This window comes from Struthio camelus, chromosome Z (genome assembly GCF_040807025.1).
Source record: "Struthio camelus isolate bStrCam1 chromosome Z, bStrCam1.hap1, whole genome shotgun sequence".
Classification (NCBI taxonomy): Eukaryota; Metazoa; Chordata; class Aves; order Struthioniformes; family Struthionidae; genus Struthio; species Struthio camelus.
The window spans coordinates 86,064,082-86,077,051 of record NC_090982.1 but is presented as its reverse complement, the minus strand read 5'-3'; the positions used below and the strand labels follow the sequence as shown (position 1 = coordinate 86,077,051).

At 38.9% G+C, this 12,970-nt stretch overlaps 1 protein-coding gene across 5 annotated transcripts in view; it reads left to right on the top strand.

Annotated features, from left to right (window-relative positions):
• DYM (dymeclin) overlaps positions 1–12,970 on the top strand; it is a 231,340-nt gene that overhangs the window by 8,461 nt on the left and 209,909 nt on the right. For all 5 annotated transcript variants that reach the window (XM_068928623.1, XM_068928620.1, XM_068928624.1 and 2 more), the window contains one exon: positions 5,452–5,629. In XM_068928623.1, coding sequence (XP_068784724.1) covers positions 5,490–5,629 — 140 coding nt within the window. In that variant the 5' untranslated portion in view covers positions 5,452–5,489. The remainder of the gene's footprint in view (positions 1–5,451; positions 5,630–12,970) is intronic.

The window sequence follows — 12,970 nt, the reverse complement described above, 5'->3', positions numbered from 1 at the left end:
AGATGGGAATCAACCGAAATCTGAGTATGGCTATTTCATTGAATAAGCAGCATTATATCTTGTACCGTCTCATCTTCACAGTGATAGTATTGTCTGTTTTGCTTGAAAGGAAAACAGTGTCCATTTATTTTAGTTGAGAAACCAGTGAATTTTAAAGCATATGGGGGATTATATTCTAGCAGGATTTTAATTCCCTATATGTTTTCAAATGCATAATATCATCAGTTTGTAACTTTAAGTCATGTCTTTAACAAAACGATGTTAAAATAGACAGTAGATCTCAGACTTCATTATAAAATTGTCTGTGTGACAGTTTCAAATTCTTAAGTTGTAAAATATTCACTTAAACAAAATACATTTTTAAACTCAAGTTGTCTGCAGACTCAGCCAGATAGTCATGGCAAACATAGTTTTGGAAGGGGGAATTGCTTTTCTCTGAGCCAGTTTTACTAGATGGATTATTGAAAGATTGGCTTCAGCAATTAAGTTGAGAAGCAGAAGACTTAATCCTCAGTGGCACTATAAGTACTTCTCTAAAATTATGTAAATTGAATGCTTACAGAGTGTGACGAGTTTTTCTCCCAAGTTCACGTGTACCCATATGGTACCTTGAGTCATGCTTATAAATTACTGCTGCGGTTGAGCTCATGTATTTTTCTGCTTTGATAACAGCAGTACTTACACATATGTGAAAGGAGAAAGTAGAGGGACGTGGGTGGACCTATGGCAGTGTTTGGTGGATGGACACCAAAGGTGAAAAGAGGAGGAGAAAAAACCAACCAAACAAAAAACCGTCCCACACCCAAAGGTATACTGTTGGATGGAGATTCTGTGCCTCTAAGCTCTAGCATGCATGTTCCTCTTGTGAGGAAGATAACTATGTACAAAGTTGTAGAAAGGTGGTGTGTATATTGCAGAACGGCTTTTAACTTGAAGAGGAAAAAAATTGTATTCTTGTACCTGTTGTTAATAACTAATACTAAAATCTTTCAGAAGGGGTAGTAAATTCAGAATTTAATCAACCCCTAAACTGTTCAAGATTGGAATAAGTCCTGATGCGCAAGACAGACTCCCTTGCGTTTGCTTTGAAGCATCTGCTTCTGTGTCTTGGAGCCAAGTTCTGTGACTGGATAGCTGTTAGATAAATTTAATAAAGCATGACACTTGCAGACCAGGTTACGATTCTTTGGGGATGTTTCCAGCTTATTTAGAAGAAAAGGTTAAAATCATGAAGTGGCAAACATTGTATTCTTTCATATTGTTAATGGTGATAGTACTGCATTAAACTAAATGACCTGCAATAAATTGTTTCAATTTTTTTGAGCAAGAATAATTGCTTTTTAAGAGAAGTCTAACATTAGTTTTTTTGCAATGAACCATGCATTTTTTTAAATGTATTTGGAGAAGTCAAATTTTAAATTTCATTGGTAATTTATCGGTGTGATTGGGACTAGCTTGTCTGGAATGAAAAAAGATTTCCTGCTGTTTGGTGTTTGTTGTGGCTGTCGTACTTAAAACTGAGAGAAATTGGAATCTGTTTGACTTTTCATTCTGAAGTGACTTTGGAACCAAGATTCTCTATAGCAGTCTTTCTGTACGACAGACTGTTATGGAAGTCAAGTTAGAGAAAATCACTTTAGTGATCCTTTCACCTAAAGGGTAGCTATTTCGAAGAGGAACACTTGCTGTTTAATAGTTCATATCACACTAAACCATTTTCATAAGTGGAGAATAGCATCTGTCTTGGAAATATTCTGGAGATCCTATGCAAAATACAATTACATAAGTTAAAGCATTGGGGTTAATCCTGTTACTTTTGTTAAAATGCCAGAAAGGGGGTGGGTGGGTGGGTGTGGTGGTGTTGGTTGATTTGGTTTTTAAACACACTTTTCCTGTGGAATATGCATGACCTCTGCAAGAAAGACAGTTGCTTTCTCTGTCACTTAGTGATGACCAATGATCCTCTTAAATGCCTTATTTAAGGCTGAGCCTATGGCTGTTTGGATTGTAGGAGCTGAAGGTACTCAGGCAAATCTTTGCAAAGTGCTTCCCTAAGTTTCGAAGTAACACAAATTCCTGATTGAAGAAGTCAGCTTTGTTACAGCAGTCATATTTACTAAATGTGAACACCTGCTTATATATACACCAGTAGCACTTGCCAAGATTTCTACTTGTGCAGAGTACAGTGAAATATTGTGCCTTAGGAGAGGGGGAAAAAACCCTCCTGAGAGAGGATGGAGAGAGAAAATCCACATATTTGGTTGGTCTAAGATTTGTTGTCAATGTTTAGACGATTGCAATGCAAATACGAGGCTCCTTAGTTGAGAGGCTCCCAAAGGAGTGAAAGGAAAAGCTCTTAAAGTCCACATGTCCTACTGACTAGTTTTACAAATATTTAGAATTCAAGCTAGCATGCAAATTCTTTTGACATATCTCAATGGCTTGATATTTATTTAATTAAAAAATCAGCTGGCGTCCAGCACTTTCTGTTACTTTCAGGAAGCGCTGTAGAAAGCATAATGAAAAAAAAATTAACCTCTTCAGTTTGGAAGAAATCAGCTGGGCTCCAGAGTGTTTGCAAATGGAGTATTCATAGGGGATTGTAGCCAGCTGCTTACCGTGTTGCTGCAGAGAATGTGGCTTTGGCTGCACAAGTGGACCCATGCTTGGGCAATGTAACTTTGAAACTGAATGTGAAAACTGACAATAAATATTTTGCTAAAACTTACTTTTTAAAGCACTATTTGTTTTGAGATTTATTGTAATTGAACTTAATCTGGGATATTGCAGGAAATCTGGAAAGTATGCAGACTTTTTTTTTTCCAAAAATAGCTTGAACCTGTTCCGATCCCATCACACTCACGTTTATGTAGAGTTGGATTAAATGGGCGGCTTTGGGGCTACAGCAAGGTGGGAGAATAGCTTGAACAGAAGAGAAAGTGGAGTGACTCACCTCAGGAGAAAGGGCTAAGGGTTTAGGTTGCTATCAGAGGGTTGCTGCAGGTCACTCAAGGGAGGTACACATTAAGTTAGTGGGATTTAAAGGCAGGGCTCCAGTTCCCTGTTGCTTCTCTTCTCCCTTGGGTGGGAGGCACATGCTCATCTTGGAGTGAGTGAGCCCCAGCTCAAATGGGTGAGTATAGAAAAAGAACTTGAGGCAGACGGAGAGACTTGAACTGTGTGAACTCTAAGAAACAGCAGTTTAAATGTATGATGTTGCTCAAAGGTTCAGGGAAGGGACTTGAGTCAAAACATGGGCCCCGGGCCAAAAGCATTGCTGCTGGTTTCTGTGATAGTAGGGCACGTGCAAACCAGGAACTGCTGAGCTGAGATATGTGTGTACAAGCTCAGCCTTGATTCTTCTATCTTTAAATGATGATCCGGTATCCCTGTATCATATGCAAGCCTTTTTTTTTCTTTTGTATTCACTGGCTTTCTTTCAAAAGTAATATGCTGAGTCCTGTACTTTCTTTGAAGTAGCAAAATTTGTATTCAGGTAGGATGCGCTCGTTCTGTTTTTATAAATAAATAGCCAAAATTTTGGAAATCCTCTTAAAGGATTGCAAGATGTAATCAATTTAATGCTTCTCCACAGAAACCCCTGGCACAAGCTTCCCTCTTAAACTTAGACTGCTGTTGAGTCTCTCTTCCGTCTGGTGGTCCACATGGCGAAACAACCTCTCCAAAAGCTACAGTCAGCGTCTTCAGAACTTTTGCTAAATGAGATATTATTATATTATGATATAATATAATATGATATTATTAAATGTCTCTCTCCTTTGATAAGATGTAAAAGGAGGCAGTAGGAACCAGACTGCTGCATAAGAACAGAGCTCCCTGGGTACATAATGGCAAAGCTATGGTTGTGCAGAGTTATTATAAGCCTAGATGTCCTGAGTCAGTCTAAGGTTTCGTCTAGTCTGGTGTTCTGTCTTCAACCATAGCCAATAGTGACTATGGAGGGAGGAGTACTAGACTGGAGGCAGTGTATAATGGTGTTTTCCCAGCCTCAAACAACTTCTGAACGGGAGATTTTTTGAGTTAGAGGTGGTGTCTCACTGAATTAGGTAGCCCTCAGAAGATATATGTATTTTTTTTCTTCCCCCTACCACATTGTTTGTTCTTGGAATTCATGGAAATTTCTGCACCTGGGGCAGAGAAATGCTGCAGCTTAAGTAATTGTTGGGAAGAGGTACTGTTTTTTGATCATGCAAGCTTCTACTCTTTGTTTGGCACCCTTTTCATTCATGCAACCAAAAGCTGCAATGTTTGCATTTGTCAGGTAGCCTAAGCGGGTCACTATTAAAGCAATTCTTGCATAGTCACTGTGAAACAGATTATTATGTCTTTGCCAGGACTAAGTCACGAGTTGCTTCTGGGTAGTGGTTTCCATCTTCTGATATAGCTGTTTCTGTCCTTATACCTAATTCTTAACCTCTAATGCCAGCTCAAAAGTAATTAAGTAACACAGTGTATAAGGCTTTACTTTCACTAATTACGTAGTTACTTATTTCTTCTCAGAAGGTGGAAGATTATTGAAACTGATGTCCTGGAAAGATGTCAGATGTTTAGTAACGTTCTTGGCAGGTAGTTATCAGCATCTTGGTGATTTTTTTTCTTTTTTTTCTTTAAATTGTTTATAGAGGTGGAAAGTGCTGATAAGCAGCAGGGAAAACTAAAATCTTCTCGTTCTTCCCACAAAACAGATATAACACGGCTAATAATCTAAAGGGGTTTTAGGGTCTCTCTCCACCAACTTCAGCAGGAGTTGCTTCAAAAAACAGTTGTCTTTGTGTTTATATTTTTAGCCTTCCCCCTGTCCCCACGTGGTTAACTGGAACCAGCCATGTTATTTTACAAAGATCAACAAATTTATACGTGACAGTGTTTTTGCTTGCTTGGTTCAGGTTAGCTGTGCGGTAGTGATAGCACCTGTGCTTAATGTGGCAGGGTTTGAAGCTCCAGGGAGTGGATGGTACGTAGGTTGATGGTACAGAGGGATTTAGTTGCATGACTTTCTCGTCAAAAGCAGTCATGTGCCTAGGTAGCTGTGCGTATTCAGTTGGAAAATATATTTTTGAATAGCATGTCAATTTAACATCCGTGCTTAAATTGTGAATTCCCTGTAGCTTCCCTCACTGGTAACAGCCTTGATGTTGATATAACTGCGACAGCCTGTTCTTGTTGAGTGAGATTTATGAAAACCCAAGTGAGACGAGGACCGAAGTACAGCATAGTAACTTTTAACCTCCTTGGGTGAGGATGTTGGTGTTCTAACTTTGTTGACAGTCTTTTGAATGCCTTCCTATATGCCTTGGTTTTCTACTTTTCGGTAATTGTTCCAGAGAGTGAATTAAAGCCTTACCGGTCACTAATTTAGCAGAGGTCTGTATATTCCTTATTTGTCTCAAATAATTCAAATGTTTCTTTTTTTTTTCTCTCCCCTTGAAGAAATGAAAGTTTAGAAAAGGATTTACCAAATAAAGAAGATGGGAGCAAATAGCAGCAGCATCAGCGAACTTCCAGAAAATGAGTACTTAAAAAAGTTATCAGGAGCAGAGCCAATCTCTGAGAATGACCCATTCTGGAATCAGCTATTATCTTTTAGCTTTACCGCTCCAACAAACAGGTAAGTTTATACTTGGTGAAGTGTTAAACCTTGGTGATGTAAAAATCTGAAAAAAGTTTTCCTTTATTTCTGTTTTAGATGGCAAGGGAATAAAGGCCTGTGTAGAATAGACTTATTTCTAATTTTGGAATCTCTTTCCACCACATCTCCCATTTCTGTGGGTTTATTTCTTCCTCGTAATAGCTGTAACTGCTATTTGCTCTTCTAGCAGCTAGAAAAGATGAGAAGTAGGTCTCTCATGTTCCTGTGTGTGTTTATTATTTGTTTTGGTTTTTTTTTTTGAATGAGCCTCCGTTGTGCTTTTCCTCTGAAACACTTATTGTTTCATGCACTAACAAGCTCAAGTAGAGGTGGGTTACAGGACTAATCCTTCTGGCCTTGTCGTCGCAAACTTTTATTGCATTGAGCATCTCCCATGAGTTAATTTAGGTTAGCTGTTGAGTTTCTTCATCTTTATCTGTATGGCCTTAACTTTTTTCTCCTATTTTTACCTTTTAAAAGAAGATAGTTTCACATGTTATCTGTAAAAAGTGTTTTCTAAGTATCTCTAAAATTTGTGTGCTAACTTCAAGGTCATAAACTTTCTCTTGGGATGATGTGGTCCATAGCTCTACAGTACTTCCTCCAAAATTATAAAATGTTACCGATAGCTAACCTGAAATGTGACTTCATCAAGTTGGTTTTTCTCTTGCGTATCTTTTTGCTCTAGCAAGTAGCTTAGATAGAAACAGAATTAATATTTCTGAAAGGATCCATAGCGCATCTCCAGAAATACAAAATAAAAGCCCTTGTGACTTCACTTAACTGACTTTTTAAAATAGCTCTTTAATAACAATTCGTAATGAGGTATTGTTTACATGTTGTATGAGTTACCTATGTGCGGTGTCTTAGATGCTATGCACGCTAGCGTTTAAAAGGCCAAGCACAATTTTTTTTTTTTTTTGCAACAATTAAGAGCAGGTCAGATAAAGGGTCTTTCTTGCTTGCACTAGTATGCTTGTGAGTAACTGAAAATTGAGATGGCAGAGAAAATGGTTAATGAGGAAGAGGAAAGATCTGTGGCCCCTGTATGGGGAGAATAGTCAGGAGGCAGCAAGACGTTAAGGTATTGTAAAGGAGGGGTGTAAAGGAATTTTTGGCACCAGATGAAATAGCAGTCTTTAAGTTCTCTGAGGGTGCAAGATCTTGCTTATAGTCTACTCATGATTAATAAGATGGACAGTGTTCTAAGACGTCATGTAATATTGCATTGGGGCTTTTTAGGGGGAAGTAGTCATGTATCAAAAAGGAGCAATTTCTTTTCAGGTGTTCTGCTGCGCCCCTGTTCCCCACCCCCACCAAAGTAAACGAGTCTTTAAGAGCTTATTTTGCAGCTTTTCTTGTGCATGTTTCATGGAGTCAGACCCACTGTACACTAAGTTTGTTTTAAAATAATTATAAAGGGAAACTGATCCAAAAGTAGATTGAAAGTGTAATTAGCTGAACACCAGATGGTGCTCTTGCCTGGCAGCTAGAAGAGAAATATTTTTAGAAGCGTAGTTCTGTCTTCTATGCTGCTTAATAATTGGAAGGAAACAGAAATTTCCCATGAAGTTGCATCTACCTGGGAGAGAACCATTTGACAGATGGGGTCAAACACTGTTGGCTGCAGGACACCCTCATCAGCCATCGTCTAAATCGGATGACCTTGCCTGCAGGAACGGAACAGTAGAGGTCAATGTTCGTTTTAGAGACTGAAAGATTATGAAATATCATGTCAACTCTGTTTTGTTATAATGAGACCTGAGTGTAGGTCATCCTTCTGACAGGAGCAAGATGGTAGTTTTTGATTATTGTGGAAAGGAGCCAAGTTTCTTGTCAAACAAGACAGAATTTAAGGTTCTCCTCTTCTTTCAAATATACTTTGTTCCATTAATCTGTTGCTAAATTAGTATGTGTCTGGCAGGTGATTGTTTGCAAGTTATTTGTTCCTCTACTATTAGATATGATGAATATCTGCCATGTTAGAATCAGTAATTATTTCCTTTGTAGGACCTAGGGAAGGAGCACAAGGCCTTTAGGTAGCCAGCCATCTACCAACACTTAAAAGTCAGAGTCTAGAATCTCTTAGGCAGTTTTTCTCCCTCTTTTCTGATTGTCTGGGTTTGGCAAAGAGGAGGAGGCCGTAGAAAGAACGACATGCATGTTTTTTGCTCGTTTAACTATCTGGGAAGCACAAAATGGCAGCAGCGTGTGAGGGGAGGCCATGGTGGATTGCCTCCTCCTGGCAAAGTTGACTGCAACCTCATCCTCATTCACAAAACCTCACCCATAGTTTGGAAACAGTATCTGCAAGGACAAGACAAGAAAGCGTACTTGCGATATGTTTAAGGGAAACTTGAATCAGCGTATGTGTAAGTAAAGTTCATGTTTCAACACACTTCTGTGTGTGCTTTGTCTCTCATGAGGAATATTTGAATAGCACTTTTGCTTTAAGCGCTCTTCTGGATTAATCCAGGTACCTGCTGATCACAGCTTCCAAAGTAAGATCTCTCAGGTTGCCAAACTGGATTGGACCTTCTGAGGAACCATGCTGGTTTAATCCCAAAACTTGGAAGCCCGAGGCCTAGGTCTTGGGAGTTAGTGAATTACCAGATTTCTACTCTGAGGGAGATGAAGGCATGATACCTACGTGATCCATCAACAGTGCTACTCTTTGCTCTTCTGTTTTTCTTCATTTTTTGTTTTTTCCTTTTTTTAGCACTTTGTACTTTTTTTTTTGTTTGCCCTGTCTTCTTTACTGGGCTTATTTTTCAGTCCAGTCAAATTCTTGATCTGCTCCTATAAAGGACAGGAGGTAGTTTGTAGGTGGGAATAAACTTTGCCAAGCGTCTGTACTACTGACTGCAAGGTTGCTGGGTTTCTGTGTTACTGTCTCTGTCAGCAATGTGATGCAAGATACTCTTGCCCTTGCACTATCCCTTCAGGTGTTTATAGGGGTCTGCTCTGGACTTCAGGAACTGATCCGCCTGAAAAATAACCTAGCAAAGAGAAAAGATTATTTTTTTCAGCCAGGTTAATTCCCTAGAGTGATTCATAGCATGGCGCCACAAAACAATTCTGCTGGTACAATGAAGGAGTGTTGGGGGCATCGCATCCAAAAAAATGAACGTGTAAGCACATGGTCAAAACAGAGCTATGTTCTGGGAGTGTAATTTCCTGCTTTCCTGCGTCCCATTGCACCTCATGGTGTTAGTTTTATTAATAACAAAGCAAATATTAGGAAAGAATATTAAGGAAGGGGTGGAAGTAAGTCTGGTCTGTGTTTCACAAACCTTGATTATGAATCAGTCTCCAATAATGAGAGAAATGAGGAGCCGGAAGTGAATCCGTACTCACTGCCCATAACTCCCCCTGGCCAGGAGTGATAGATGGTAACAGCCGGAGCAAATCTCTGGTATTTGGCAGGTAAAGTCACTGGGGCCTTACAGAATTTAGGAGTGGTAGGAGGTAATATATGCGTATATATGCATATATGGTATTAAATAGTGAAGTGACCAGCAATTTTATTTTAGGCTGCCTAATGCTTATTTCACTGTGAAAGGTGCATTGTGACCTTGCCTTTAGAGAGGCTCTAACAACTGTAGCATGCCACAGATACTGAGCAGGTAAAAAGCCCTTGGGCTGTGGAAGTGTCTTCTGAGGAATTCCTGTTTTCAGCCCTCAGGTACCTGGTGGTCTAACTTCACAGTCCCACCACTTCATTTTTTCTCTTCCTTCCATATTTATTGCACAGAACGGACTCATTGGGGGAGGGGGTGCTGGTTTAAGATCTTATTAATCCTCTGAAATCTTCCACTTCCTAAATGTCAAGCAGTTGACATATCAATCTTGATAGTGTTTGGATATTAAAAAAAAAAACAAACCCTCATAACGCTTCAGGATGGCTTTGTTCTTATAAACAAGAGCTGTGAGGTTTACTTTGGAGTCTTTGCTCTCAATTTAGGCAGACCGGTGCGTTTGTCTCGTATGAGTTGCTACAGAGAATGCAGCCTCCTCCTTAGCAGTGTTGTTAGTTACAATACTTTCACGATGGAAAACTTAAAACAGAGTTAACTAACACAGAACTTAAATCATATGCTGAAATCATATGCTTAATATTTACTGTTCCACTTTGTTCCTTCCCTGGAGTTTTTAATGAGTGGCTGGTTGAAGAATAGTGTGCATGATCCTTTAATGGAAAGACATAAAAACGAACAACTTGTATTTTGCCTTAATATGGTGCATTTTTAAATTGATACAATAAATTATGTGCAGCTTTTTATTCTTTGACATCTTTCCTCTGAACAGTCCATTAAAGTCAGCACTCCCACAGTATGATTTTACTGAATGGGCTGATTCTTCTGTTTTGTATTCAATGGCAAGGGAAAAAGCTTTGCTTAAGCAAAGGAAAAAACTGACCGAGAAGCTTCTCTCTTTCTTTTCTCCTCTTTCAGAGAGGGCGGTTGTCTCCTACAGTTTGGGCCTTATTCTTACCATATTAAGGCTACGTGTCGTCTACCTTGTAGGTGTGTTTTTAATGACAATTTGTATGCAAACTATTCCTGCTGCTTGCCATGTTGCTCTCTTTCAAAAACCGTAGTCACTGCACCTCTAAAACCTCTTATATTGTGATGCCTTTAAAATAAAAGCAGATAAAACCATTTTCTTAAACTCTGCTGTCAAGAAGCAACTTTTGCTGTCTTTTATTAATTACAGTTTGGCTGAAGTCTGTGGGACTGATTGCTGATTATTCTGATGTAAATCCAAGATAAGGCAACTGAAACAGATTCAACCACTCTAAATTATTATACTGTTTTTTCCCATTTTCTTTTTAGAAGTAATGTTTTTCCTCAACGTGTGCCAGAATAGCTTACTGAAGAATCTGACTTTCTGGTAGTATGAAGCCAAAAATAAAAATCTGCAGTGAACGAAAACCGTTTTTTTTTTTTTTTGAGCAATAGACTGCTTAATTTACCATCCTTCCCCACCTTTTTCTGTAAGAAAACCATCTTTTCAGTAACTAACTCACTGATGAATAAACTCCTTGTACTATGAGCAGTAACTGCAGGTACAAAGTGATTAAATGCTAAGAACATGAAAATATTGGCATAAGATCAATTATTAAATGTTATGAGAACAACTTCAGCAAGGCAAAACAAAACTTGTACTGTCTAAACATGATTTCAATGTTATGTTTTACTTTGTCAATATTCATTGCACGTACATGTGATAACTCATATTTTTTGTTTTGTCTTTGTGGTACTTTCACTTGTGAAAAATAACAAAGGGGCAACTTTGGCTTGTGTTAGCATCGTGTATGTTGGAATGGTTTTGTGTATATCAAAATAGTGAGTAAGTGATAATATAGCTTTGAGGGTCTGGACTTTTGTAGCAGGAAAAATATCTATGATGACTGCTGGTACCAAAAGGGCAGTATTTGAGCTTGCAGGTTTAAACTTAATTTTGATTTCTCCTCTCCTGTCCCTAGTGTGGAGTCCTTAATATGTGATGTAAGCGTAGTTTCTGTGCTGTTCTGTGTCCTATCGAAGGAAGTTAGCCTTGGTTACTGTTCACTTCTGTCACTAATGTGTGGTGCTTAGTGTCACGCAGTCGTTTCCCCTGTATGGATGTGTTTGCAATGACCAATTTGTATGCAAAATATTCTTGCTCCTTGCTGTGTTGAGGTGTTTTAAAAACAGTAATCAATGCCACTCTAAAACTTGTCATATTTTGATGCCTTTAGAATAAAAGCTGATAAAGCCGTTTTCTTTGAAGAAGTCTATTCTATCAGGAAGCAGATTTCACTGTCTGTAATTAGCTTTGTTGAAGTCTGTGGGACTTCCCTCCATATAAAAGAGCAAATAAAATTTCTTGGTTTTACAAAGGACTTTGAAAATGCGGGTCACCAGATCATAGGATGAGGCAGGAGTTCCCATGAAACCCTTTTTTTTTTTTTTCTCCTCATTTTTTTTTTTCCCCCCTGAAGTGTATGGGGACTATGCCTGCACCTCCAACGTTCAGTTGGACCTAAATTAGCTGGTTAAGTATACTTTGAATTCTTAGTTTTTTTTCCCCCCCGCCTCTGTGCTCACAACTTGTTAGAAACCCCAGACGAGCTTGAGGCTAAGAGTTATGTGCAGAGCAAAAACCTGTTTGCTCATGCTTGGGAAAATTGTAGTGTGTGTGCGTGTCTGTGCGCATGTGCTCGTAAGGAGCTTCACTCTTTCACTCTGCTAGTACTTGATCTTGTTAGCACTGAAAAATAGTTTGCCTGCTAGCAGTGCTGCTCTGTGGGTTAATGAAGGGATGGACGTTCTGGTGCTGGGTTTCCATTCTGATATTCATTCATTAACGAAACGTCATCTCCCCAGGGGTTGTAGAGCAAAGTCAGTACCGTAGCTGGCTCTAGTATTTCTTTTGTGCTACGTTATGAACCTTGGCTCTGCCATTTTCTGCATAAGCCTTAATATATTAAGGCAGCTATTTCCACATCTTTCGCCTTTCTTTCCTTACCCAAATTAGGGAAAGAAAGCTACTCTTAAGCTTTGCCCCAGATACCTAGAAATGGGTTTACCCCCTCAGCCTTTCTTTTCAAGAATCTATCCTTGGGGCCTAACAATTAGCAGTACTGTTTCTTTTGAATGTAACAGCACTATTTTCCAATATATTTCTTGGTGGGGGTGTTCTTTTGTAGCTCCTTCTCACTACCTGTGTTTCCATTGCTCGAGATGAAATTTTGCAATGATGTTGCCTAGTCTTCCGAATGGCAAGGTTCGGTTCTGTGCTCTGGCATGAATGAGGGCGATTATACTGGATTTGTAAGCATTAAATTTGGTTTTCGTTTTGCTAGGAAAAATAACTCCAGTGTTAAAAGCTTTGCCAAAGATCTGAAGGTCTTGGTTTGCCACTGGTTTTGATTCTGGCAACGTGTTGGAATTTGACAACTGTGTGGAATTTTTTTTTTTGGGGGGGGGGGTTGTATCTTTTTGAATAACTAGAAGTTTTTAAAAAAAGAAACCAAAAACAAAAAACCTGCAAGAATTCCACAGTTGTAAAGCAGAGTGCTTGGAAATAAGGGGAAAATGGACTTTAAGTAAACAGTTAATGTCTACTTTTAAAGTTTAAATCCTGGAGTGGCTACAGTAATTATTCAATCTGTATTACAGAAGTCCCCAGCATCTTTAGATCTTGGGAGGAGAATTTTTTTTTTTGTTGAATTAAGATTGTGCAGTATCTTAGATCTCTGTAGTGCATTGGGGTCCAATATAATATTCTCCCAGCCTGTAAGGTACTAGGAAGGAATACTTGATGACAAGCAGT